The sequence below is a fragment of the Xiphophorus couchianus genome, chromosome 8, assembly GCF_001444195.1.
Source record: "Xiphophorus couchianus chromosome 8, X_couchianus-1.0, whole genome shotgun sequence".
Lineage (NCBI taxonomy): Eukaryota > Metazoa > Chordata > Actinopteri > Cyprinodontiformes > Poeciliidae > Xiphophorus > Xiphophorus couchianus.
The window spans coordinates 22,663,813-22,690,761 of record NC_040235.1 but is presented as its reverse complement, the minus strand read 5'-3'; the positions used below and the strand labels follow the sequence as shown (position 1 = coordinate 22,690,761).

Here is a 26,949-nt window from a genome sequence, read left to right as displayed (position 1 = left end):
TCGTAAATTTGCCACGTGGAAGAAGTTCAATTGAAAGAAAAGAAACATATACATGAATAAACAGAGAGATTTGAGTTGGTAAGTGAAAAGCAAAGATCCGTTGAGCACTAGGACCTTGCAGGTGGGTGTCAGCTGACCGAAGCGAGGCAGCTATAATCAACGCAGGGCTGTTTGACCTGAAGCTTTTTTTTCGTCTGGCTCGAAGAACGGACCTGTCTGCCGAAACGGGCCCATGTCTGAAAACCCAGACAGACGCTCACATTTTCACAGAAAGGATACTACAAGCGAGTACGTCTGAGCAGGTAAAAGCCTTTCTGTGTCCGACATGTTTTTTTTGCCTTTAACGGAGGGCGGAGGGGGAAGGCGGGGGGTGTTCTCATTTATGAGCCGTTGGCTTGTAAGTCCTCTGTGTGAGCTTATGTTGTTGCTTTATCCGCGGCAGCAAGATGGAGTGTGAGTGGAAGCCAGACGAGCAGGGGCTTCAGCAAATACTACAGCTGCTGAAGGAGTCTCAGTCACCAGATACGTCCACGCAGAGATCCGTCCAGCAAGTATCCTTTCCTCCGGCTCTCGGGAATAAGATTTATCCATTTATTACAGCCCAGTGGCACTCAACAGGCTAGCTGTGGCTAATGTACGCCAAGGTGTTTACCATTAGAAACATGTTCGCCTGTGCTGACCGGGTTTTCTTTCTTTCCCCCCCTTTCTTCCCATAATAACCTCACCAAGGTTCATGTAAACAAGGTCATGTGTGCCGTTATTGGAAAGTCAATGTAGAAAGCTGTTAATGTCAGTAATTCCTCTAAAAACAATGGCATATTTGATTTTTTTAAACATTTCATTTATGCTTTACATCAGGGGTCCCCAAACTTTCTCCTGTGAGGGCCACATAACTTGTCCCTTCTCTGATGGGGGGCCGGGGTCAGTTTGTAACAGAAAAAGTGTGACGATTGTAAGAGTGCTAAACATAAAAATGTATTGTTTTTCAGAAAGCACAATCAAATAACCTTTTCTGGATTCTTCAGAGAACAAAAGTCAGGAAATAACACTATTTATGAAATAAATAATAACCAAATAACACTGGGTTCTCCACATAAAAAAAAGGGTTAGGGTCAATTATATGCATGTATAAAATAGTTACTAACTAATAATTAATAATAAATAAAGTTCATTACTAAGGAACATTTTATTGCAAAAGTCCAACTTATCACATAAAAATGCACATATATGAAAATACTCTGGTATTGTTCAGGGGGCCGGACCAAATGTGGAGGCGGGCCGCATCTGGCCCGCGGGCCGTAGTTTGGGGACCACTGCTTTACATCATATCATGTCTGATATGATGTAAAGCACTTTGAAATGCCTTGCTGCTGAAATGTGCTATACAAATAAAATTTGATTGATTAATTGATTATTTAAGATAAAAGTGAATAGGACTTTTATCAAATAATAATCATGCTATCCCCTATTTCTGTTCCTTGAAGTTTAGTTTGAACAACTAAACTTGTTCACAGACAAGTCTCACCAATTGCACACTAAATTGAAATCTTGTCTTTTGTTCTAACTATGCAATGTCACTTTAGCATTACGCTGTAATTACAGCTTTGTTTGTGTTTTTAATATATGCTTATCTTGAAAATGAAAGCAGTGACTTAAGATGGCAACGATCTTACACCACGAGTATAAATTACTGAGAGGCTGCATGAAAACAAGATGATACACATAGTTTAGACTCTCCTTATTTAAAGCGCCACAGGATCTCGTGTTTGAACAAGTCCTGATGAAATTTATTGACTCTATGCAGCTCCGCCCTATTTTGTCTTCTTTCAGCTAATCAGACTGAAGTTCTTTCCGATACACAAGCTTTGAAATGAGCAAAATTTAATGAGCTGCTCCCTAATTCGGATGGCTTAATATCAAGGAATAATCAAAAAGTTGCAATTTTAAAACCACAGAATTTTCCGTCATACCATTGCTATGATGGAAAGCCCTTTTAAAAAAATGTCAGGGAATTACCAGAGTTTTACCTGACTTCATGGCGTGAAGAGTGACTACTATGAATGCCATTTCTCATATGTTGCTCTGCACTGCTGAACAGCTGGCTGAAAGGTTACCACACCTTTCTTTGATTACCACGTAAAGATGTAAATAAGCCCTAGCTGTAGTTCCTATTAAGGTAAAGGCGTTATAAAGGTATGGCAGACAAGGAATGAGGAACGTGTTGGTTTAAAAGTAGCCTGCATTTTGCTAAATTCAGTAAATAACTGTTAGAAATATCAATATTTTTGATTTAAACAAAACGAACGGTTTAGTTGGGGTTTACTTTGGTACGCTTAAGGTGCAAGGAAGATGGGGAAAAAAAAACTGGCCAGCTGTCATTTGAACTTTCACGTTGACATTTGCCTCGGTGTCGTTTTTCAACGGGGTTCCAAAAACCGAATCGCAAACGTGTCGGAATGGATGTTTTCACTCTCATGACACATCCAGACTTAAACGGGAGCGGGGGATAGAAGCTGCCTCGGGGACGAGGGGTGTGTGTATGTGTGTGGTTTTTGCTAATTGCAGCTCATACAGTGTTAAGTGCTTCATTACCTCTGCCGTCGTTTCACTCGTGAAGTGTCATCAGATGGAAATGAGCTTTAATATTTTCACATTAGAGGGAAAAAGGATCATCCACAGCTAGGCTGACTTGTTTCTGTGTGGCTGCTTGCTGATCCTAAATGACTTGCTTACGTAACCCCCTCCCTCCTCACACGCACACACACCAACACATACACACGCACACACACTCTCATATGAGCCACATCATTAGCTCATAGACGATATTGCCCTAAAGACGCCATCTGGTCGGGTACTCGCAGTACTCGGTCATAGTAAATGACATATTTATGACCCATTACAAACGTCCACACATTACACCACCACTTACACACATTAACTGTATCCACTTCTTCTTTTTGTTGGCCCTGGATGAAAAAGTAAACACTCTGCTTCACTGCTGCAATAAAGACACTGATGTTGTGCATCCCGTGTGTACGGTTGTCATCCTCAACCGCTTTTTTTTTCTCAGAGACTCGAGCAGCTGAACCAGTACCCGGACTTTAACAACTATTTGATATTTGTTTTGACCAAGTTAAAATCTGAAGGTAAGCTAACTCGTCTGTCTACCTTCTTCTATTCTCACCTTGCATGTTTTTTTTGTTTGTTTTTTTCTCTCCCCTCTTTATTCTATGCAACACCTTTTGGGAAGGAGCTCTCTGGCCATGACTCAGGGTGACCCGGGGGCATCTTCGCTATAGATGATGTGGCTCTGGGAATATGGGTCGCTCTAAATTTAAACCCGATTCCTGGCAGAGATGCAGCGTTTGGCACGACTGTCTGCTAAGTACAAGATCCGAGGGGTGTTGAGACGTTTTGATTTGCTATTTGCACACCTTTGGAGCTTAGGTTTAAATGCTGAAAAGTGGACACATTTTAAATTTAGTAGATTATTATATTTAAATAGAACGGTAACATCAATAGGGCTGTGAAAAGTATTTGCCCCCCTTGAAGAGTTCAGTCATTAAAAACTGTTTTAATATCAGACGACAGAGTGTCTGCGCATCCTTTTATAACACTTACATTTATGTGTCTAAAATTAAAGTCTTACAGTGTCTTAGATGTCATAAGAAAAAAATTAAAAGTTTTAATTTCATGAATCTAAGATAATGGCCTTAAAATTTCTTACATTCATCAAAAAACAATAAGTCGGCCTTAAATACATTGATCACAGGTCTTAAATTTTGTGGTGGCAGGATTATTTAATCTCGTATACTATGTAGTTTATTTTTCTCATGGGACTTTTCTGTCAGGCAAATGTTTGAGTCGCTCGCAGACATCTGCATTCTGTAAATCGAGACGTCTTAGGCTACCGCTAACTTGCAGCTAATATAACCTTACCAGTTAGTTAGCTTTTTTACGTCTATCAGATTATTGACATTTTTTCTTTGAGCCATTCAGAGGTGAGCTTCCTGGTGCGTCTCAGATCATTGTCAGTATAATGTTCCTTTTCTGAATCGCTGCGTTAGTTTCCAAAATGTTCCAACTTCTTTGGTCTTTTACTTTTTCCCTTTATAAATGGATTCATCTTTTGAAAACTATTTTTTTTTACTCAGATTATCTTTGATATCAAAGCTTGTTTGTCATCTGAGAAAAAAAAAGAGAAAGCCAGAAAGGGGGGAAATAGGTTTTCACTGCACAGTAAAACTGTTAAGGCAAATAATCACTGTTTTTTTTTGCTGCTTTTATTAACATTTGTTTTTGTTTAAGTCTTAAGTCATGTTTCTAAAAATGCTACCCGTGTATTAAAGTTACATTCACCGGCCTGTTTCTGGTCTCCTCACAGACGAACCGACCCGTTCCTTGAGCGGACTGATTCTGAAGAACAACGTAAAGGCTCACTACCAGAACTTCCCAAACGGAGTGTCTGACTTTATCAAAAGCGAATGCCTCCAAAACATCGGAGACTCCTCTCCCCTCATTCGTGCCACAGTGGGTAAGTCGGGTGCCACGTTTTAGGGAAAATCTGTCCAATGAACGCTGCCATTGAGTTTATTTTGTGAAATTTCCAAAACTGCCTGCATGTTCAGGTACCACGAGAGCAGCATGTCGTATCAAATCCGAATGTCTTCATTGAAATCGTAGCAGATGGCACACACTTATATTCTGCATGCCAATAATATATCTGGCCAGTTGGATCCGGTTTCAGTGCCCTTCATGTCCAGCTAAAGTGTATTTTAGTGACCAAGCCACTAAATCTCATAAAGACTGGCAAGGATCTAGTTCTTGTCATCGGATATTCAGCTTTAATATCTCAATTGCATACCTACCTAATAACTTGTCGCCTTAGTTCCCACAAAGCTTATTTATATGTGATTCTAAATGGATATTAGATAAAGTGAGAGTTTCTAGGAAAGATTTTGGTATTTATTCATCACTATAGCAAAGAGTACACAGGGGGGGGACAAACAAAATAATTTTATATTCTATTAAATAAAAATATTATTCACATAATATTCAAATATCATGTTGATTGTTTGACTGAAATGCCTTCCCCTGAGAATAAAAATCTCCACTAAATGTTGAGAAATATGTCTGCTTAAAAATAATCAGTTAGCAAAACCACAACCTTTTGTTTGAGTGCATGCAGCCATGAATGTGTTAAACTTCAGGTTCCGGCGCACCAAATACTGCATGCTTACTGCTCTATCAAACTCAGGCTCATCAGAATGGTCCAAATCCAGTGAAAAGGCATTTGAATCAGAGAAAAGTGTTCTATTGTTTGTGAAGGATAATTGATGGAAATTGACACATTTAGGATCAAACAAATGTCATTTCTTTATTCCTCCCCGCCCCTCCTTTTCTGAAATGAAGACAAATTCACACAGGGATGTGTCGGTCCGGCAGCCATTGCTGTTGTCCTTCCCCTCCTTCACCTCTGACTGCTTGGCTTAGCAGCAGCTTAGCAGGATGCTGCTAACGTGAAGCGACGTTCTCAGAGTCACTTTGAACGGGAGTGCAGTTAAAATCAAAGCGAAGACATTAAATTAAGGCAATTCCTGTAGACAAAAATCTTTCTCTTCTTATTTTGTTTTGTTAGCAATAAATGAAATATTAGGAATGCATATTGTTCTTTAAAGTATGAGGCATGAGTAGGGACGACATCATAAAATAGATTTTTTTAAAATTGCACTTCTGTCATGGGGCTATCTCCAATTAGCACCACGTGCTCCATGTTGTCAGGACGCTGTAGCCTGTAGCTGCTGGGATCTAAGTTTGCCGTGCTTCTCTAAGACTGAAACATGACCTGCTTAATTTTTCTGTGCAAGGTTTTAACAAGTTGTGGTCGGTGTGATGAAAAGAATCTTTTATGAGAATCGGTGATTTGTGGCTTTATTGCTTTCTGTTGAGCCTTCCTGCAGAGCAAAGCCTAGACCTCAGAGCTGCAGCTGCGGCTAATTCAACTTCATGTTCCTGTTCTGTATAAAGCTCCTACGTGTATGCTTGTGGTCGCTGGTGTGATATTTGTGCGTTCATGTGTGCAGAGTCAAACTGAGCGATCTCTCCACTACAGGAATCCTCATCACCACCATCGCCTCCAAAGGAGAGCTGCAAAACTGGCCTGAGCTTCTGCCCAAACTCTGTCTGCTGCTGGATTCTGAAGACTACAACATATGTGAGGTGAGAAGTTCACATATGTTTCATATGTTTAGCATGTTTGTATACCGTGTTGTTGCAAGAAATAGCCATAATAGAGAAATTCTGAACAAAATGTGTTTCATTTTTTGTGTTGCTACATAGAAGCGGTCCTTCTGTGGATATATTGGCTAGATTTTGCAAAATAGCTCAATTTCAGTCAAGTTGGGTCGATAGCATCCATGGACATTAATTTGAAGTCTTGTGGCTGATTGGAGTTAGGTTCTGGTCTTTGACTGAGCCATTCTAACACGTTTATTTTTTAACCTAAGCTATCAGTGCCTGTGTATTCAGGGAATTCTTGCTAGAAGTTTAGTCTTTTAACAGTTTTTCATCCAGTATTACCCTGCAACACATTCTCAATAATACAATTATTTGCCTAGAATTTGGATAAAATCAATTTTAAATCTTCTAAAATGATGAGTATTAAAGTGCTGCTTTTCAAAATTCCCGTAGCACCTGGCTGTGCTACCTACTAAGGCTTGCTTGTGTTCAAACAGGATTCAGCTGTTTGTGCTTTTATGTTTAGATTTTTGGATTGCATTTAGCGGTTTAAGAACAAAGGCGGCTACTTCTTGTTGGTCCGGCACATAAAATTCCAGTGAAATACAGACAAGTTGTGACTTGATATAAAAAAATGATTTTTTAACAGGGCTGAAAGTGAGCATGTTTGTCACCAAAGACTCCCAGTAATCATATGTGTTTGTTCAGTAATTTGTTGTGGGCAGAGAAGAGGTAAGGCACGTCTAAAGCAGCATCTGGATTACGTCCTGCTGGCCAGATGAGCTTATGGTGGCCTCACAGCTGGAGCAGCAGCTACTACCACAGATTATTCAACACTGGAATATCACCAGTCTCTCTTTTTCTGTCACAACCTGAAAACCATATAACTCCATTTTCTGGCATTTCCCACATAATCACCCAGAATGAGTTTATGCAGTGAATATTTGGGGGGAAAATAAAAGCAAACCTTTTTTTTTTTCCATGTCCTCCATGTTTTTTGTTTTAATCTATAATCCATTGTCATTCAGTTTTTTTGGACTTTAAACTGTAGGTTTGGCTCCCTGTCAGATTCACAGTTTGATAGCTAGAAATGCTCCAGAGCAACGTTGGAATAAATCACAACAGTTTATATATTTTGTTACCTCATAAAAGTGTCTCACCAGTGTGTCCGGACAGGATTGCTCGTTACACCAGGAGCGTCCAGATGACTTTCAGGAAGCAGGATTATCTGAAATTTAAGGCAGAGATGTGGCAGGGGAGAAAAAATATGGATCCCCCTCGTGGCAACCCAGCCATCATCTCTTATAAAGCTGATTCACAGTCTTAGATTTAGGTCAGCTATTTACTGCAGAGGATCTTGAAGTGTGTCTCAGTGTGTGTGTGTGTGTGTGTTTGTGTGCGCAAGGCTTAAGACTGAACAGCGGCCGAATGTAAAAACCCTTTAGTAGAGTTGATACGTTTTCGAAAAGCGGCTTGAAGGCCGCAAAGCTTCTTAATGTCTGATTTTGAAGATGATTAAGTTAATGCTGGAGCACAAGTTGTGCTCCAGGTTTAGATGTGTTCTAAAATGCTTTATGTTCTTCTATTCTTGGGTTGTTGTAGCAATGTGGACATTCCTTCTGAAACTATTGTTCAGCCTAATGGAAGCACATCTGACTAGCAGCAAATACCACAGAAATGTTCACTTTGTCTTGCTGTAAAGAATCCAATTAGAGATGTGTGACTGTTGTGAATGTTTGTTTGCAGATTTATACAAAAAAGGCTATTTTTGATGAATGCTAAGCTCCAGCCCCATACAACAGTACATTTAATACAATTTAGTTACTCAGTGCAATGAATCATTACCCCACATTCTTTCAGTATTACACTTTTGTTAGCGCCAAAGTTTTTACAGCTACATTCCTCAGTAAATTCACGTTTCGTTCTTGCTGACGAGGTTTGCACATAGAGCAGTTTGCCAAAGTGCTAAGCCAACGTTGGCATATATTTTCTGTGTTTTGATATGCCTTGTTGATCATTCTTCTCGTAACATTGTTCTTATTCATTGGGTTTCTACTGCTTTATAAACGTAGTGCTTTGCCTTCACCGTCATAACATTTATGGATTAGTGTTTCAGCTGCTTCCTGCACAATTCTCGCTCTCATACATCAAAAGATTTTGATCAAAACACAAAGAGCAATTCATATGACACAGACGCATAAGGAACAGGAAAATCTACCTTTGAGAAAGCTAGAGTAGTTCGAATGCCTGGATTAGGACATCCTAGTTTTAGATGCATCTTCCAAGGAAATCTGTGTTGTTCATGTGTTGACCTCTGTAATTTTGCTGGCAATAACCAACATCTATAAATAATCCACAGTAGCTGTGTTTCCATTACAAATGCAGGCAAAACTTTGTCGATATTCTGCTAACATAGAAAAAGCACATTTTTGCATTTGCGGTGGTTCCTTAAATAATAAACTCAATTAAAAATCACACGTGAATAAGTTTGTTCACGCGACAAGCCATTATAAAAACATTCCACACCATTTTCCCGCCTACCACTTCCTGTTGTCTTCTTTGTTGTTTCTGCCAGTAGTAACATCCGGATTTTGATCATGTGATGTGTGTGTTGTGAAAAAAAGTGTTTCCATTACAGTTTAGCAAAATACACAAATTTTGATAGGGTCGCAAAACCATTGTAGCACCAAAACATTTAGCAATCAAACATGAGCTTTTTTCTTTTTAAATTCATGTGTTCCATAAAGCACTGTTTTGTATTTCTAATTGCACAATAATATAGTCAATGAGAATGCAGCTAGTGTCACAACTACTGGTGCTTTGCTGCCTACGTTTGGAACATATTGACATGATTGGGCAGTTTCTAAGCCGCACACGTTGCTATGAGATTCCAGCACTGAGAAACATTTGCTGCGCTTAGTTAATTTCAAGTATTAACATGTAGTAGTTCTGCATTCATTTTAGCTTTATGATGTAAGGTCACAGTAAAGCGTCGACTTAGACTTTGTGGAGCTTTGTGGTGTCGTTGCCTTTTTAGCTTTATTGGCTTTATTGTGGTAGCCACATGGCCCAATTAAGTAAAAATACATTTTTAGCACTTTGGAAGTGGTATTAGTTTCAAGCTTACTGCCGCATCTTTGTTTATAGTTTCAGATCAGTATTTGGTTGATCAGGCCTAACTCATGCGGCTGTGCTTCACACCCGACCGCTGCCTCCCTTGCTCTATAAAAAGGAAGAAGCAGGTGTAAGGTTGGGGCTGGAGGCGGGGTGGCTTAATATAGGTTTTGCCTGGACAGTTTCACTGTTTTGATTAATGGCAGTTGGCATGTGGACGCAGCGGAGTTGTAAAGGTCAGTTCGATTTCTTCTTTGCTTATGTTGCTTGCTGGCGTATTTCGGCTCCCCATCAACGCTCGCGTGTTCTTCTGATTTCCAGGGCTGTCGAGTTCGCCGAACGCACCTTTCTCACGACTTTGCTGTTTACACTCCCATTGCACTCTCAGCCTCTCTCCGCTCCCATGCTCACTTAACGGTTTGACATGTTTTCACATAGGAAAGCAGCTTCTATCTTATTTTTCAACACCGTTAAATGTCACGCACATCAAAGAACTTCACAATATATTTTTTCCCCGTCAACCCAGAGATGACATTTCCAGAGGCTGCTGCTTCTCACCAATTTTGTTGCTTTAACGCCTGCAACTACTTTGCATTCTAATGAGTGAAAGTGCTTCATAATGTCACCGTCTCCACCGTGGCGTGTCTGTGACCTTGACACCTTACCCTTTCCGTCTTATTTCATCCCCTACGTTATTTTCTTCGTCGTCGTCTTCTTCTCTGCACGCTCTGTATCTGTCATCTAAAAAGGGAGCCCTGACATGGCAGCAGGTTTCCATGGAAACACATTTCACACAACGTCTGTGTCGGTGCCGTCTGCTTCTCCGGGCTGCTTTTTTTTTAGAATATGCACCATATTGTAAGGCTGCATACTAAACATCCGCCAGGCAGCTAATATTAACCGAGAGGTGCGTTTTAGAGCCGCTGGCCAACAGATTGAAGGTTATTGTAGCAGTAGCAGGTGAATCCTGTTGAGGTTTGTGAAACATTTGTTTACAATAGAGCCGATTACGCAAGGATTTGCAACATATTTCAATATTTTTGAAAGCTTTCGGCTGAATAGAAATCACCATCAACTCCATTGAAGTCTATTTCCTGCAGCTGTGGTTCAGACAATCTATCTGACTTGCTGCATATTTAGAATAGAATTCCTTATTAATCCCCCACACTTGCAGAGTTGTGAAACATTTTAGACCTATTTTTTTTCTTTCCTCTCACATTTTCTTTTTCTTTTTGCATGTTGTCTTTAGGGAGCGTTCGGGGCGCTGCAGAAGATCTGTGAGGACTCCGCTGAGATCCTGGACAGCGACATGCTGGATCGTCCTCTTAACGTCATGATCCCCAAATTCTTGCAGTTTTTCAAGCACAACAGCCCGAATATTAGGTAATAATTTTTTTTCTTTTGTTGCAAAGAATGCTGTTTTCAAAATGCAAGTTGCTTTATAAACGTCACAGTGAATGTGTTATCATTGCGGACATTAAGATGCTGGTTTACTCTGTATTTACTGCGATATCAGAATCCTGGATTCCCTCTGATGCTTTGTTTTGTTTTGTTTTTTCCCAGCTGATGTCACAGTTTTTTATTTATTTACAGGATTTAAATCAGGTACTGAAATGTCCATGTCATTTATGTGTCTGTGGAACCATTTTTGTGGCGATTTATCCTAGGTGTACACCGATTGCAGTTTCTGGCCGATCACCAATCTTTAAAAAGCATGCCCTGCCAATTCTAATTTTGTCCGATATCGATTTATTATTTTTTTTAACATTTTTAAATATAAAAGGTGTTTCACAATATTGTGCATTAAACAAACTTCTGTGATTATTTCGAAGGAAAACAAGCCCATAGAATCGCACATTCTAAACCATTTTAGAATTGTTAAGAAAGCATTTCTTTCTTACCACTGTTTACTTTTCATGGTGGCAAGATAAACTCGTGTCTTTTTCTCATTTTATTGGAAACTGAATGTCATGAATTACTACTAATTGGAAGTTTTATAAACTCTCATTTGTTTAAGATAAATTGGCAGGTGTACCAGCAATTGTGCACAAAAAAATATTTTTACATGGTATTCTATTGCCCACTTAATCAATGCGCTCCAATAAAATGTAGTATTTTTCTCAATTCTTCAGTATCAAACACTGAAGAAGCAGCAAAAGCTACATTTATTGTAAGTTTGTTATTTTTTGTTTTGTTTTTATCAATAAATGGTTATTGAACTGGTTTAAAAACTTTCTTGTGTGTGTAGATTATGAATTTTTTTCTGTTCTTAGCGTGCCGTTGACGCACAGTCAGTTTCTTTATCCCTACGTTTGAATGTGGCTGCAGTTTACATTTAAACAGAAAACAAGAACTCCATAAAAAGTAGCACAGAGGCTGCATTTATAGTGGGCAGCATGTGAGCAAAACAAGCCAGTGTGACTCTCAAGTGGTGTGGTTATTGTGTTGCAGGTCTCATGCCATCGCTTGTGTCAATCAGTTCATCATCAGCAGGACCCAGGCCCTAATGCTTCACATTGACCCGTTCATCGAGGTAAGCGCAGTGCATGTGGAAGCATGCGGCATCAATTTGGAAAAATGTGCGTTTGAGTTTTTTAATTTTTTTGGGAAATACCAGCTTTTATCTAAAAAAAAAAATCAGAAAGATGAGGCGCCAAACAGCTAACGAACCAATATTGTTTAATATAAAAATTGAGTTATTCATGTCATTTAGTATTTCTACTGTTTTACATTTTGTCACATTAAAACCACACACTTCAAATGTATTTGGGAGTCAAGGATTTGTATTTTAGATCATGGTTTTAGTCCTCTGTGGTCTGTTACTCTTAGATCAAACGTAACCTTTTTAAGGATGCACCGATTGCAGCTTTCTGGCCGATCCGCTGATCTTTAAAAAAGTCTGATCTGCTGATTCTGATTTTGGCTGATACAAATTTTTTTGTTTTTGTCTGAAAAGCATAAAAGAGGACTGTGGCTGATCTTCAGACCCTTGCGGAGGTAGATGAGATCTGGTTCACCCAAAATTAAGAAAGCCTGGGCCGATTTATCAGTCACTTTACAATTATGAACATTATTTTGTGGCGCTCTACGATACAAAATCCCAATCAAAGATATGGAAGAGTTCAAAAGGTTGTGATTACCTTTGCGAGGGCACTGTGTCTTTCGTCATTTTTAGTACAATTAGTCCTTATTACCAGTAATAAAAGAGAAGGTGCTGGTTTGTGTGTTCTGCAGAACCTGTTTGCACTGGCGACTGATGATGAGCCCGAAGTGAGGAAGAATGTTTGCAGAGCCCTCGTCATGCTGCTGGAGGTTCGCCTGGATCGTCTTCTGCCTCACATGCACAACATCGTAGAGGTAAATGACGCAGAATGAAAATGTGTACTCCCGGAGAAGACTGAAACTAAACACAAAGTCTTCTTCTGAACACTTGGAGAATAGCAGATCTATGTAGATGATTCAAATAAACAAGAAAATGTTGACTTTCTTATTGGTGTTGGAATGGTGAAAGTGTGTTTTTGTGTGGCTACAACTTGTCAGTCAGGAGAAATGTGTTCATAAAGCTAAATGTCTGTGAGGCGAACTGTCGAAAAGAAGAAATGAGAGAAGTATTAGATGACAGTTATTGTGTTTGATTTTGGAGTAGCTGTTTTGACAACTAAACTAAAATTAAAGCTCACCATGATGGAAGATTTTAAAATTTACAGACTATGGCTTAAATGCCTTCCAGGTTTGAAAAAGTATGGAGTTTGGAAGAAGAGCTAGATAAGATTTTATTCACATAATGAATTACACATTTTCTATTCACCCATTTATCTAACCATTTCATTATTCATTCATCCATCTATTCATCCATCCATCTATTCATCTATCTCGTGACCACTGTGGATATTTCTACAGTTTTGTCGCTATCTTTTAGCAACTGTGGAAAAGCGTAAAAGGTCTTAATTTCAAGTTTCGAGTTCATCTATCTAAAATTAAGGCCTTAGAAAGTCTTAAATTGATTTGAAAAAAGTGTAAGTAAGCCTTAAATACATTAATCACACATCTTAAATTTTGGTGACTTTACTGTTTGATCTCGTATTTTGACTTTTCTGTCAGACGAGCGTTTCAGTCGCTTGCAGATATTTATGTTGCGTTCTGTAAATTGAGGCAGTTGAGGCTACCGCTAACTTGTTGCTAATTTTCCCTTCTTTTTTTTTTTGCGTCTGTCGTGGTTAAGTGTAAATTTATTGACACTTTTCCAGATGACATTTGTCTTTGCGGTGCTAAGTTCATTCTATGCAAAAAAAAAAAGAAGCTTTGCACTACTACAACATAAAATATGCAATTTTCTTTTTGTTGTGACACAGCTGTTAAATTTCATGCATAATGTTCTCGAAAAGTCTGAAATTTGAGTTGGTGAAACCTGCGGAAATCCTGGAGAAGAATCTGATTTATATCTAGCCAAAGTCAGACGTAATGTTTGATGATTGTTCTTGAGTATTTCCTTATTTATTTTCTTTTTTTTGCAGTACATGCTCCTGAGGACACAGGACCCAGACGAGAATGTCGCCTTGGAGGCCTGTGAGTTCTGGCTTACGCTGGCTGAGCAGCCGGTGTGTAAAGAAGTGCTGTGCGGTCACCTCTCTCAGTAAGAAACCGCTCACACAAGTTTGTGTTACGCTTTTAATTTTAACACCGGTTGATTCATGTCTGCCTGGGCAACAGAAGGATTTTCTTCCTCATGGCCTCATGTTGGGCTGAGTAAGAATCGCTCTGACTGCTGGCCTTTGTGATATCGTATGTCACCAATCTGCCACATTAAGCCATGCCTAACGTAGACCCTCAGGCGTGAGTGATTGCCTGTGAACTTGAACTTATCCTTGCACATTTTAATTATTTTTTTTTCCATATAATTTTATCCCTGGCTTTTGCTCCAGGCTCATTCCTGTACTTGTCAACGGGATGAAGTACTCGGAGATTGACATCATCTTGCTCAAGGTCAGTCTGTGTTCCCTAATGTGTTTACCTGGAAGTACAAGGATGAAATGCTTCATGAATCTGCATGGCAGGCGCTTAGTTTAAGTTGTCCTTACCGTTTTCATCCCGAACATGTAACACAAAGCCCAATTTAGCTGAGTTTAAAATGTCTCTGGCTTTAGGGGGACATCGAGGAAGACGAGGCCATTCCAGACAACGAGCAGGACATCAGACCACGCTTCCACCGCTCCCGCACGGTCGCCCAGCAGCACGAGGGCGACAGGATTGAGGAAGACGACGACGACGACGACGACGATGAAATGGACGACGACGATACGATTTCTGATTGGAACCTGCGTGAGTTTTGGTGCCCGACTAGATGTCCCTAACACCGCAAAAACACAAAACCTTGCCAAGTATTTTTGGTCTGGTTTGTAGTTCAAATATCTTTATGCACTTGAAATAAGATAAAACTAACTCACAAGTAACGTTTCAGCAAGAAATAGGAGCTTGTTTTAAGTAAGTAATTCATTAATATTGATAAGAAAGCACTAGTTCCACTTGCAGATTATTTTAATTACGTTTTCACATTTTATAAGTGGAAGAAATCTGCCAGTGAAACTAATACTTTTTCATCAATATTAAGAAATTATTTACTTAAAACGAGCGCCCAGATATTGCTGAAAAGTTACTTGTAAGTTAGTTTTGTCTTAATTGAGGTGTGCTGAGAAATTTGCAAGACAAAATACTTACAATTTTGTGTTTTTTGCAGTGTATGTCTAAAAGTTGTCCCTTTTCATATCAACTGCTCCTAAACTTGTGATTCATTTCTCCAGTTTTTTTCTTGTTCTGCGTGTTATTTCTGTTGGCACACTCGTGTTTCTATGCTCTCAAAAATGTTAGGAAAGTGCTCTGCGGCAGCGCTGGACGTGTTGGCCAATGTGTTCAGGGACGATCTGCTGCTGCACATCCTCCCACTGCTCAAAGAGCTGCTTTTCCACCCTGACTGGGTTGTAAAGGAGTCCGGCATCCTGGTGCTGGGGGCTATAGCTGAAGGTGGGGACGAGGAGGAAGACACAGGGAGAGAGAAGAAATGATCAGGAGAACGCTTAAATTTAAACTTTTCTTTCTTGCTTTTTTTTCCTCCCAGGTTGCATGCAAGGCATGATCCCCTACCTGCCTGAGCTCATCCCGCACCTCAACCAGTGCTTGTCTGACATAAAGGCACTGGTGCGATCCATCACCTGCTGGACACTGAGTCGCTATGCGCACTGGGTGGTCAGCCAGCCCCCGGATATTTACCTGAAGCCTCTAATGACTGAGCTACTGAAGCGCATACTGGATAGCAACAAACGTGTGCAGGAGGCCGCTTGCAGGTAAAGAAAATGTTCACACCTGTTGAACTTTTTCAAACGTTGTCTTTTAACAACCGCAAGGTGAATATATTTTATTGTGATCTTATACGAGCAACAAAACAGAAGAATGTCAATTGGAAAGTGGATGGAATGTAATAGATGGTTTCCCCCAATTCATTTTGGAATAAAAATTAGTTAAAGCTGGCATGCATAGATATTTAGCCCCATCGGAGTCAACTCTTTCTTTACAATTGCATCTTTAAATACTTTGGTTATGTTTTCACCTTCTTTCCACTTCCAGAGACAAAAAATGGCCGTTGGTTTTTTTTGCAAAATGGCACAAGCTGAATTAGATTGGATGGTGATTCAAGTCTTTATAGACAATATGGCCTTAAAATGTTATCGCAATATTTTATGGTACTATTGTGGCAACAATAAAAAATTGTGATTTAAAAAAAAAAAAGTTTATTACTTCTCTGTATGACTGCGACTGCATACCACAGTGTTCATCGCATCACAAATACTGCTCTTGGAAAACATTCCTATTTGAAACAGGCTTCTTCCGGACGCCACTTACTTAAATAAATTAGATTTATATCACTGAACTCCACACAGTAACTACATTTATTAGACTTTTGAATTTTCTGATATTCATCAATGCTCTCGTGGAACAAATGGTGGAGAAAATAGTAAAAATAAAATTTCTGTTTTGTTTGATCCAACATCATTAATTGAAATCAAATTTCTTACCACGTTAAGAAATTTTTCACAATATATGATAAGCGATACGATAATCGTCCACCCTTGGTGTTTACTGAGGTTGTGAATTGGATGTAGCTTTGGACTAAGGAATAAGTAATGTGGATAACATGTGACAAAGTTCAGTGACTATGAACACTTCTGCAAGGATCATAACCTCCATTTTTTATTTCCTCTACATAGTGCCTTTGCCACGTTGGAGGAGGAGGCTTGCACAGAGCTGGTGCCCTACCTGGCGTTCATCTTGGACACGCTGGTATTTGCTTTCAGCAAGTACCAGCACAAAAATCTGCTCATCCTCTACGACGCCATCGGGACGCTCGCAGATTCTGTGGGGCACCACCTAAATAAACCGGTATGCAGGATGACAAAAACGCGCAGCTTCGCTTCCTAGTCGGTGTGAATTTTGACATACCACATACTGTTGTGTTTGCTTCCTCATTTTACCTTTGTTGTGCTAGTAGTGGTTAATGCACTTTCAGATCTAATCAATCTAGACAGCCTTTCCTGAAGGTAAAAGACAAAAACCCCCCACCACAACTTCTATTTGTTAGATCACAGGATGTACTTGTATATTTAAATAACTGTGGTTTTAATTTTGTGTCGAATTTTAATAGGAATTCATCCAGATGTTGATGCCACCACTGATACAGAAATGGAACCAGCTGAAAGATGAAGACAAGGATCTTTTTCCTTTGTTAGAAGTAAGTTGTTTTTTTTGTTTGTTTTTTTATCATTCAAGTTTTATTATAGTTTCATGATACTACTACTACTCCGTTCTCTCCTCAGTGTTTATCCTCAGTAGCCACAGCCCTTCAAAGCGGCTTCCTGCCCTATTGTGAGCCTGTTTACCAGCGATGCGTCAATCTGGTTCAGAAGACGCTCGCTCAGGCTATGGTGAGTCTGTAGTGCTTAGAAAAGTCAGCCTACCTACTTCAGTGTTAATTCTGCAATGATCTGCTTTGCAGAACTATAAATTGAGTGAATGTAGTGTTTACTTAAGATTTAAAATAATAAAGAAAAACCTTATTAGAGCACTTCCAACAGGACATTGTTGAGAAATTATTGGCATTGTAGCTTAACTGTATATTTGTTTGAAATGCAAGAAGAAATTATCAATTTTTTAAAAGAATTTCTGGATCGTAGGAGCGAATTACTACAACATTTGAGACGTGTCTAATTTATTCAGGCTGTGAAAAAAAACAAGAAAGAACAATACTTTTAGCAGATAACAGGAAGGCTAAATGTTTCATTCTTTTGAACTTAAGCCCTACGTCTGAGAGCTTAAGTTCAAGCTACAGTTTGATTAAAAGATTCTGTTTTTGTCTCCCACCGTTCAGCTTCATCAGTCACAACCTGACCAGTATGAGGCGCCGGACAAAGACTTCATGATTGTGGCTCTGGATCTACTGAGCGGACTGGCCGAGGGCCTGGGTGGCACCATCGAGCAGCTGGTCGCTCGTAGCAACATCCTCACGCTTATGTATCAGTGCATGCAGGTAAAGAGGCCGTCAAAGCACACTGCTCAACAAACTAGTGAACTGGCACGCATTGTTGATAGCTATGTTGTTTCGTTCAACTTCAGGACAAAATGCCTGAGGTGCGTCAGAGCTCTTTCGCTCTGCTTGGGGATCTCACCAAGGCTTGCTTCCAGCACGTAAAACCCTGCATCGGTATGTCCACTGTTGTTGTTGTTGTCTTTGAAGCTGATCTTGGTAATAAGCAGTCAGCAAGTTGATTGATTTTTTTTCCCTTTTTTTTTTTACAGCTGATTTTATGCCCATACTGGGTACAAATTTGAACCCCGAGTTAATATCTGTGTGCAACAATGCAACCTGGGCAATCGGAGAGATATCTATACAAATGGGTGAGTTGAGCTGCTTTCAGATCATCCGTTTTTACCTAGAAACCTGCTTTCAAAACGGTAACGGTATTTTCTGTTTAATGACATGCGACTCGCAGGGCCTGAAATGCAGCCTTACATTGCCATGGTGCTGCACCAGCTGGTGGAGATCATTAACAGACCCAATACTCCAAAGACTCTACTGGAAAACACAGGTACCACACGGTGGTAGTGCTGAGCCAGCCACACAGGGAGGTGCTCACTTACTCACTCACTCATTCACTCACTGACTCGCTCAGGTCCTATTCAGTCAGCACTGACCACACTCACAAGGATGCCTGTTCTGGTCTTTTAATCTCTGTCCAAACAACCCTTACTCCCAAAGAATGAGCCTTACATGTTTCGCTGGTTTCGCTTAATCTGCTCAAACTACAGTTATTGACTTGCAGCCTGCCGCAGAGACGTCTGGGTCGAGATAAAAGAGAATAAAAACCCGGCGCTTAAATTCCTGACGCTCCTGAAATGAGCCAAACCATGTAAGAGCCCAGTCTTCTTGGGAGTCGACTAATCTGGACGGACTGACAAGCGAAGCAGGATGCTGAAATAGAACAGAACAAAAAAGCTTAGATATCCCCACAGCCTCACATAGTTTCCAAAGACAAACTTCTCTCTTCAGTTAAACGCTAATCCTGAATGACTGAGAGAATGCCTAAACCAGCACATACATGATGACACAGAGCTTAGAAACTGATTTCAAGTCTCTAAAAGGTTACACTCTGCTTTTGTTTTCACCATTAAGAATTGATTTGGGAGGAGTCAAAATGACCATTTGATCAAAAAAAAAAAAAAGCATGCAAGGGTGAAGTGTGACCTCGCCTAAAAACAAGACAAATTAGGGATTCTATAGATGTGTACCTGTTTGTTTTGCTGTCAATTTATGTGTTGCTTTTATTTACTGTTCTTTAAATGTGAATGCATTTCTGCTAATAGATGTTAAATGTTAAGAATGGCCAATGTTTAATGCAGGATACACCATGATGGAAGAGTAATCACGACTTTGTCGTAAACATGCTCAAATGTCTGACGATAAATTTTGTCCGCTCTGTTTTAGGAATACAGTGCCTTGCAAATGTGTGCGTACTCCTTGAACTTCTCCACATTTCGTTGCAGCACAACCACAAACTTCAGGGTATTTTATTGGGAATTTTTAGGCTTAGGTGTGAAGTTTTTGTTCCGGTAACTGGGACTAAAAAAAAATAAAAAAAATCCTGCTTTGGGAAGGATTTACTTTAGCAAGGACCGAGAAGCTGGTCAAAGTTGATTGCAGGATAGAGAGAGCTAAAGAAAACTCGTTAAAGGCTCGTTATACCGACGCATGTTCATCTGTTAGAATGGCCTAGTCAAAGTGCAGACTCTCTCTGTATAGGCGCAAAGCTACTGGAGACATTCCGAAATGGACTTGCAGCTGTAATTTGCTCCAAATCGAGGTTTTACAAAAATGTCACCTGAAACAGATCCATGCTGCACTTTTCAGATTTTTTTACCAGTAAAATATTATTATTATTATTATTTTTTTCCCCTTTTACATGTACGCAAAATATTCCGATTCAATTCATGGAAGTTTGTGGATGTAATGTGAAAATATAAAGTGGCTCAACGGAATATGTATGAATGCTCGCGTAAAGCACTGTATTAGAACATCACAGAGAGAACATTCAGGACATGAAAAGAGCCAAGTCAGACTTTCCAGCCTAATGTTAAATATATTTCCAAGAGAGCCGCTTTGGCTGGAACTAAATTTAAAGCCGTCATTTCATGCCGAAGCAACAGGCTGCGAATTCTTGGAGAGCACTGCGCCACTCCTCAGTTTGCCTCTGATCAGCTGATCCTGCACTGAACTGTACTCTAATGAGCGTACCATCTGCTTTCTGCATGTGTCATTGGACTGTTCATAAATGCCTGTTTGTTAATGAGAATGTTGCATAGTTTTGTGTCTCTTAAACTTAGGTCCTCCCTCCTCTCTGCCTCATAAGAACCTGCTGTGCTGGATACTAGTCTCCCTCCATAGTAGTTGGCTTGGAGTAATCTTGTCATTTCTTTTCAAAAAAAGAAAACAAACAAACCAAAATATAAATATTTCTGTTACTGAAATTTAACATCTGTGAGTTTAAGGGAGAAATCTCGTTAGCTGCTCTTGCACACGCTACGCTACAATTTATTTATTTATTTAGTTTTACTATTAACTCACCGTTTTTTTTTTTTTGGTCAAATTGTGCATTTTAAGTTAAGCTAACAATGAGATTGAATCCTTTTTTTTTTTTTTTCCTTATCAGATCCAAAAAGCTGTTTTAACGGTTGCCAAAAGCAGACATCCACGTTTGCCTTTTTTTTTTTTTTCTTCTATGAATGTCTTGTCAGAGTTATCAATGTGTTCTCCCTTAAACGTTCTGTATGTCTTTTTTTAGAATGTTTTAAATTCCTGCCCACGACCGAAGGGGTGGGGGGGCTATAATAATCAACGCTAGTGAAAGTCTGTTTATTATCATACACAGATTCTGTTGATTTATGTCTCTGAGTTGTTTGTTTTTTCTTTATTTTTTCTCCTCCCCCCTCCTCATTGCTCATGTCTTCGTTGGCGTTTGGTGGTGTGTAACGTTGCGTTACCTTAGCAATAACAATTGGTCGTCTTGGTTACGTTTGTCCTCAAGAGGTGGCACCCATGCTACAGCAGTTTATAAGACCCTGGTGTGTATTATTCAATCTTTTATTTAATTCATCTTCTCTCCGCTCTGCTCTTCTCGTCTGTCGCCTGTTCCTCCCCCTTCTCTCCCCTGTTGCTCTCCTCTTCTCTTCCTCGCTCTCCTTCTAAAGCAAACTTCTTTTTTCAGTTTTTTCTTATCAGTTTGCAATCATTGCCAACCATGTGACTAACCCTGTCCTTTTTAGGTCCGACTTGTGATTTTTTTTTTTCTTTTCTTCTTCTTCTCCTTTTCTTTTTGCCTCAGTAGCACCTTCATATTACACGTTAATTTGTTTAATTTCTAGTTTTTTGCCATTGTTAATTGTCGCTAACAACTTCTAAGATGCATGGGATCAGACTTTGTCACATGCCTCGCTGGTTCAAAAACAGAGAAAGGATGTCTTTAATGCCAAAGAGCATTCCTAAAATCCCTTTCTCGTTTCATAGTCGCCCAGCTGCATGTCCTGTCCCAAAATTATCCCGACCTTTTTTTCTTCTTCTAGTAAACATTTCCAAAAACAAAGCAAATTAAAAATCAAGGTGCTATACATGAGGTTTTGCAGAACACACTGCACATATACAGTAATGTTCTTAGAAGTCAGTGTAGCTGTGTTAAATGCAAAAAAACCCAAAAAAACCCTGATTTTGTTTGGTGTGCATGTTTATTGTGTCAGTGATCACAGGTCATGATAGGAGTTTTTGCAGCTAAAAGACAAATCAATTCAAAGAAAAAAAAACAAAAAAACATTTGAATTAAGGGATGCAGTAGGCTGTGTTTATGATTCTTAAATAACTCCTTGAGTAGCATTAGCCTTACATAGTGGAAGTTGTTAGTGCACTTTACGAGTTCCTTAGCTTGTCACTGGATGATGCTCTTGACATATTCAATGTTGAGTTTGGCCGTCCATGTCGTCAGGTGCACCTCTCTGCGAAATATAAGAGACAATGAGGAGAAAGACTCGGCATTCAGAGGAATTTGCACCATGATCAGTGTAAATCCTGGAGGCGTGGTGCAGGTGAGCTCCAGCCCCGGTCGTTTGGTTCTCTGTGGCTCCAGAAGACGAAACGTTGCCTCACCTCTCTTCTTTGGAACAGGACTTTATATTCTTCTGCGACGCAGTGGCCTCCTGGGTAAATCCAAAGGACGATCTCAGAGAAATGTTCTACAAGGTAAAAATTTGGCAAATGGATGGGAATAAATAACGTTCAAAAATTTTTTTTTAAAACGTTGACGTCACCCGCTCACAGGTGCTGATGGACGGTGTATTGCAAATGTATTCAGGCCCCTTGAACTTTTTAGCATTATGACCACAAACGTCTGTGTTCTTCATTATGATTGTCAATAGTAGACCAACACAAAGCGGTGCAGAACTGAATATCAATCTTGTAGAGTGCATGACTAGTACATTTGTGTCCAGATATAGGTCTTAAATTTGATTCATAATGGTTTTAAATAGGCTTTAAATTAGAGTGAAACCTGCGTAAACCTTGACTAAGCAGTACCATGTCAAATCTCAATAAAATTTTTAATTAATTTCCTCTCTGAGGACAGCCCTGTCTTGTATGAGGTCTGTTTTGAAAGGCAGGGGTCCTTCATGACTTGCCATTAAAACCCTTCCTCGTGTTTGGTTTCAGATCCTTCATGGGTTCAAGAACCAGGTGGGCGAAGAGAACTGGAGGCGCTTCTCTGATCAGTTCCCGCTTCCCTTGAAGGAACGACTGGCAACCTTTTATGGGGTGTAAAGGCTTCCACAGCACTGTGCCTCATCGCGGGGTCCGTTTTGTTGCTTCCCATTTTAAAAACGAGATGCAAACATATTTTGTGGAGCAACGATGGCCTAAAATTAAAACCGCTTCCCTTCTCCACACAGGTCATTCACCATGGGAGACGAGACAGGGAACCATCCCAGGGAACATGTTACCCTCTACAGGGGGTGACAGGGGGTCGACCCCTCCCTGACCTGGAGGAAGGGGTGGGAGGGAGGTGGTAGTAGCTCCAGTTCTCAGTGCCCTTAAGCGCAAGCAGGGGAGGGGGAGAGACTGGCAGTTCAACCTTATCATGGGAGGATCATTCATTTAATCAATCTCAATCACAAATAATAGAAATGATCACTTTCTTCTTTTTTTTTTTTTTCTCCCACCTCCGCCATTTATTCTGCAGACATCTTGCTTTCAGGACTACCGAAGGGTAATTTTGGGGCAGGGGGGACAATGAACCTTTAAGGTATTTGTTGAGGGCAGATTCTGAGATTAATGAAAACAATTTTCGAGATACTTTATATTAAAGCAGCTACTGCTAGCAGAGCATTTTTAAATCAGGGTGGAGGGGGGATGGGTGGGGAAATTGACTTTCAGAGTGCTGCATATCATCCAAAGTAAGTAAGTAATAACTTGCAGGTAACCTATTATTTCAACACTTTACGCAGGGCAGAGGCTCTTGACTTAAAATCACCAGGGAGCACAATTCAAGAGGGGCTTTTCTTGGATTAGGTAGCATGCTTATAATATTGTGGAAAGCTGTCAAACATTAGTGATGTGTGTTGACGGCCGTCGTTGCCATTCGATAAGGTTCTTCTTTGATCGTGTAATCTATATTTAAAGTACTTTCTGTTTCCTCTGCCAGAGAATTACAGCGGCCGTCTGTAACGTAGCATGACGGGGATTTTACACGCTGGATTTAGGTTGTGTTAAACCGTGGCTGTGATGTGACATTGGAGTGAGTCTCTTTGTTTTGTTATGTCGCGTGAATGTGACTTTTTTTTTTTAAGAGAGAGAGAGCATATGGAATCTTTAAGATGCCTAAATTCTTTTATTTATTTATTTTTTAAATTGTTGTCTGAAATTTCTGAAGGAAAACTGAAGTAGAGCATGCAGGCTATCAGCCTGTATGTCTCTTCTTTTTTTTTGTTGTTGTTTTGTTTGTATCAGTGATACAAAATCACGTCTGAGTTTCGTGACTTTTGCAATCAGAACCACACACCCGCACACAGACACACACACACACACACACTTCATCAGATCAGTGTTGAATATGTTGATTTCTCAGTGTATTGAAATTCTGTTGCTGGTTGTTTGGCTTCCTGTGTTTGGGGGGTGGGGGGAAAGCATGATCCTGAGGGTGGCTGTCACTGTGGGGTACTTGGATGCTTTTCATCTCTTGCATGTTGGTGGCCCCTCGCGCGAAAACATTTGGTGGGAAAAGGGTTCTGCGGGAGGGAGGGGAGCTTCAATTCGATGTTTTAAGAAGTACATAGTGAACGATGTATGTATTGCAACACTGGGACGTGTATTAACCTTGCGTATTGCATACCGGAGCGCTCGCCCTGATCTTCCTCATGCCCCGTAAACTGGATGTCTTTTAAAAATACTGTGAAGAATGTTTAATGTGTCTGCTTGTTCTGTGCTGTTATATATATATATATATATATGTTTTTTTAAAGTGTGAAACTGTTATAAGGTTACAGCCTGAATGTATTCCATGATGAGTTAGAGAGATAGTTTTGTTTTTATTAATTTGTTCTTTTTTTTTTTTAAACACCCAGCCAGGCGTTTTTTCCTCTGCTGGCCAGAGTAATAACTGCAGTATTTAATTCTTTGTAATGCACATATAAAACAAAAAAAATTTACATAAAAAGTACTTGAAATAATGTAGCCAAACCCCTACTGAGGATTAATTATTGCTGCTGAAAAGTTTTCACCTAATGCAATAAGCATCTTGATGCAATTTGACTGCTAAGCTAGCTTTATACTTATAGGGATAAAACCAGTTCCTTTCAAAAGTTTTCATACCCCTTTAAAATCTTTTTACATTTTTAAACACTACAGCCACAAATTGTGACTCAACTAACAGTAGTAACTAATAATAAAGTGCAAGAAAAAAGATGCAAAGTTTATGAAACGCGTAAAAAATAAAATAAAATTCTAAAGTGTGGCATGCATTTGGATTCAAACTGGCTCCAACTCCCTGAGGCAGAATGGAGAACTCCATCTTTGAACAGGTGTGTTTTGCAAAAAGTCCCAGTTGGATTTGGCTCTGGACGTTGAACGGTCCATTCTGACACAAGATCATGCTTTCGGACTAATCCATTCGATTGCGGCCCAGGCTGTATGTTTAGGTTGTCCTCAAAAGGTTCAGTTCCCAGATATCTCCAGTTTAGTTTTGCCTAATCATTATTTGCTTTGAACATATCTGCAATTTATTTTGCACTTGTCAAATCAAACAAAAAAACCAAAAACTTTTAACATATCTCGAATTAAGGTGTCATCCAAGACAAATTTAATTAGAATTGCGACTAGTCAGAACTACTTTATGACTAGTTATGATTTAATTGTTCATATCTGAAATATGTTTCAGATAGTCAGTAATTGATTGCAGATACCTGGAATTAAAGCTTCCATGCACATTATTGGGGAACCCGACATCATTTATAATAGTTATAATGCAATTACTTACATCTTAAATGGATATTTTGTCTAGTCAAAATATAACCAGATATCTCAATTTACTAATGCATATGCTCATAAAGCAACATCAGATATCTGGAATGCCATTGTGGTGAAACTGATTTTGTATGAAATCGGCCAGCCATGCTGCTTTATGTTTACCCCGTAACGTCTCACTAAAATCTATTGAAATTTACGGTCATAGCCTGACACGATGTCAAAAAGCTGAGCACTTTTGAAGGGGACTGCGACTGGATCCTTGTAGGTATCATTTCAGCGTTAAAAATTACAGGACGTAATAAATGCATCATGGAATACAGAGGCAAATATTTACGTGTGCGTGTGTATGTTCCCCCATCATTCTTTTTGTTCAAAATGTGTTTGTTTTTTTTTCTTCTTGTCTGGCACATTCCAGCTGTTTGGCACACAGAGAGGTGGTGTGATCACAGCTAAATGGGGTGTGTTCAGTCCTCGTATTCTTCCACTGAAAGATTGTACGTCTAAGAAAACCAAAACAAAAACCCACACACACACACACACACACACACACCAACAAACGCCCGTTGTTACTGTGCTGTCCTTCTGACTTGACCGCTGCTAAACATTGTAGTTGTGTATCACCACTTGAATATGTCTTTTCTAAGTGTAAACCTCAGGTTGCTTTTGTTCCAGTGTTTTTTGTTTATTTTCGTTTGTTTGTTTATAATTTCCTTAACGTGTACCGCCTTTTATGCAGCCCCCTCCACCCCCCGTAAACGTCCTGAAGAATAGTTAAAAAGCTTGCTTTTCATGCAAGAAGCGGATAAACGTGGATGTTGGATGTTAGCTGATGTGTTACTTGCAGCACTGTGAGCTGTCAAAGCTAGGGGTTTTAAAAAAAACAACAACATTTCAGCAACTATAACTTGCACATATTTCATCTACTTTTTTTTTGCCTAAAGTGATTGTGATTGAACTCAAGCGTACAGTGTAATCTCTACACGATGCCATAGGAGCAAACATTTGGGGATTTTGTTTATTTCCAATAGATATTTAGCATAACTGTATTAAAACAAAACCAGGGAGTTGAAAACCATAAAGAGAGAAAAAAAAAAGTTTGCAAGTACAAGTTTGACTTTCTACAAAGCTTTATTAAACAACCGCATTTTATAAAGTACCAACCGGTAGTTAGCGACGACCGTGCAAAGAGCTCCTGTATTCTGTAACTCGATTAGCCTTTAAACTTCAATAGTTAATCTGCCTTCACATTTTTTGCTATGAAAAGCAAAAACATCATTTTGATAGACTTGGTTTAAATTTTTTTTTTAAATATAAGCTGCTGAATTAAGAAAAAAAAAAAAAGTAATACTTTTGGGGCCACCAAATATTTTGGATCATGCAAAGACTCTATATTGTACTGTAGTAATTTTGTAATATTTGTAAAATGGTGTAGTGGGTGTGAATGATTACCATTGCTTGAATCTGTACATTGTTCCAATAAATTGTTTACATTATGA

The 26,949-nt window shown here is 39.5% G+C and overlaps 1 protein-coding gene across 3 annotated transcripts; it reads left to right on the top strand.

Moving 5' to 3' along the window:
• Positions 1 to 146: 146 nt before the first annotated feature.
• Positions 147 to 26,949, top strand: tnpo1 (transportin 1). Of its 3 annotated transcripts, none has more exons than XM_028026193.1 (25): positions 148 to 300; positions 434 to 551; positions 3,071 to 3,146; positions 4,385 to 4,534; positions 6,113 to 6,219; positions 10,601 to 10,734; positions 11,803 to 11,884; positions 12,586 to 12,708; positions 13,866 to 13,984; positions 14,274 to 14,334; positions 14,496 to 14,670; positions 15,217 to 15,369; positions 15,464 to 15,689; positions 16,611 to 16,782; positions 17,045 to 17,131; positions 17,217 to 17,324; positions 17,768 to 17,926; positions 18,013 to 18,100; positions 18,196 to 18,294; positions 18,390 to 18,485; positions 20,940 to 21,015; positions 21,927 to 22,026; positions 22,106 to 22,180; positions 22,646 to 22,784; positions 22,882 to 26,949. In XM_028026193.1, exons 2-24 carry the CDS (start codon positions 447 to 449, stop codon positions 22,751 to 22,753), a joined length of 2,679 nt encoding a protein of 892 aa, XP_027881994.1. In that variant the 5' UTR covers positions 148 to 300; positions 434 to 446; the 3' UTR covers positions 22,754 to 22,784; positions 22,882 to 26,949. The 3 variants fall into 3 exon arrangements, 2 of the variants coding, with proteins under 2 accessions (XP_027881994.1, XP_027881995.1); XM_028026194.1 differs by having other exon boundaries at positions 148 to 302; positions 443 to 551; XR_003596649.1 differs by lacking the exons at positions 20,940 to 21,015; positions 22,646 to 22,784; positions 22,882 to 26,949 and having other exon boundaries at positions 147 to 300.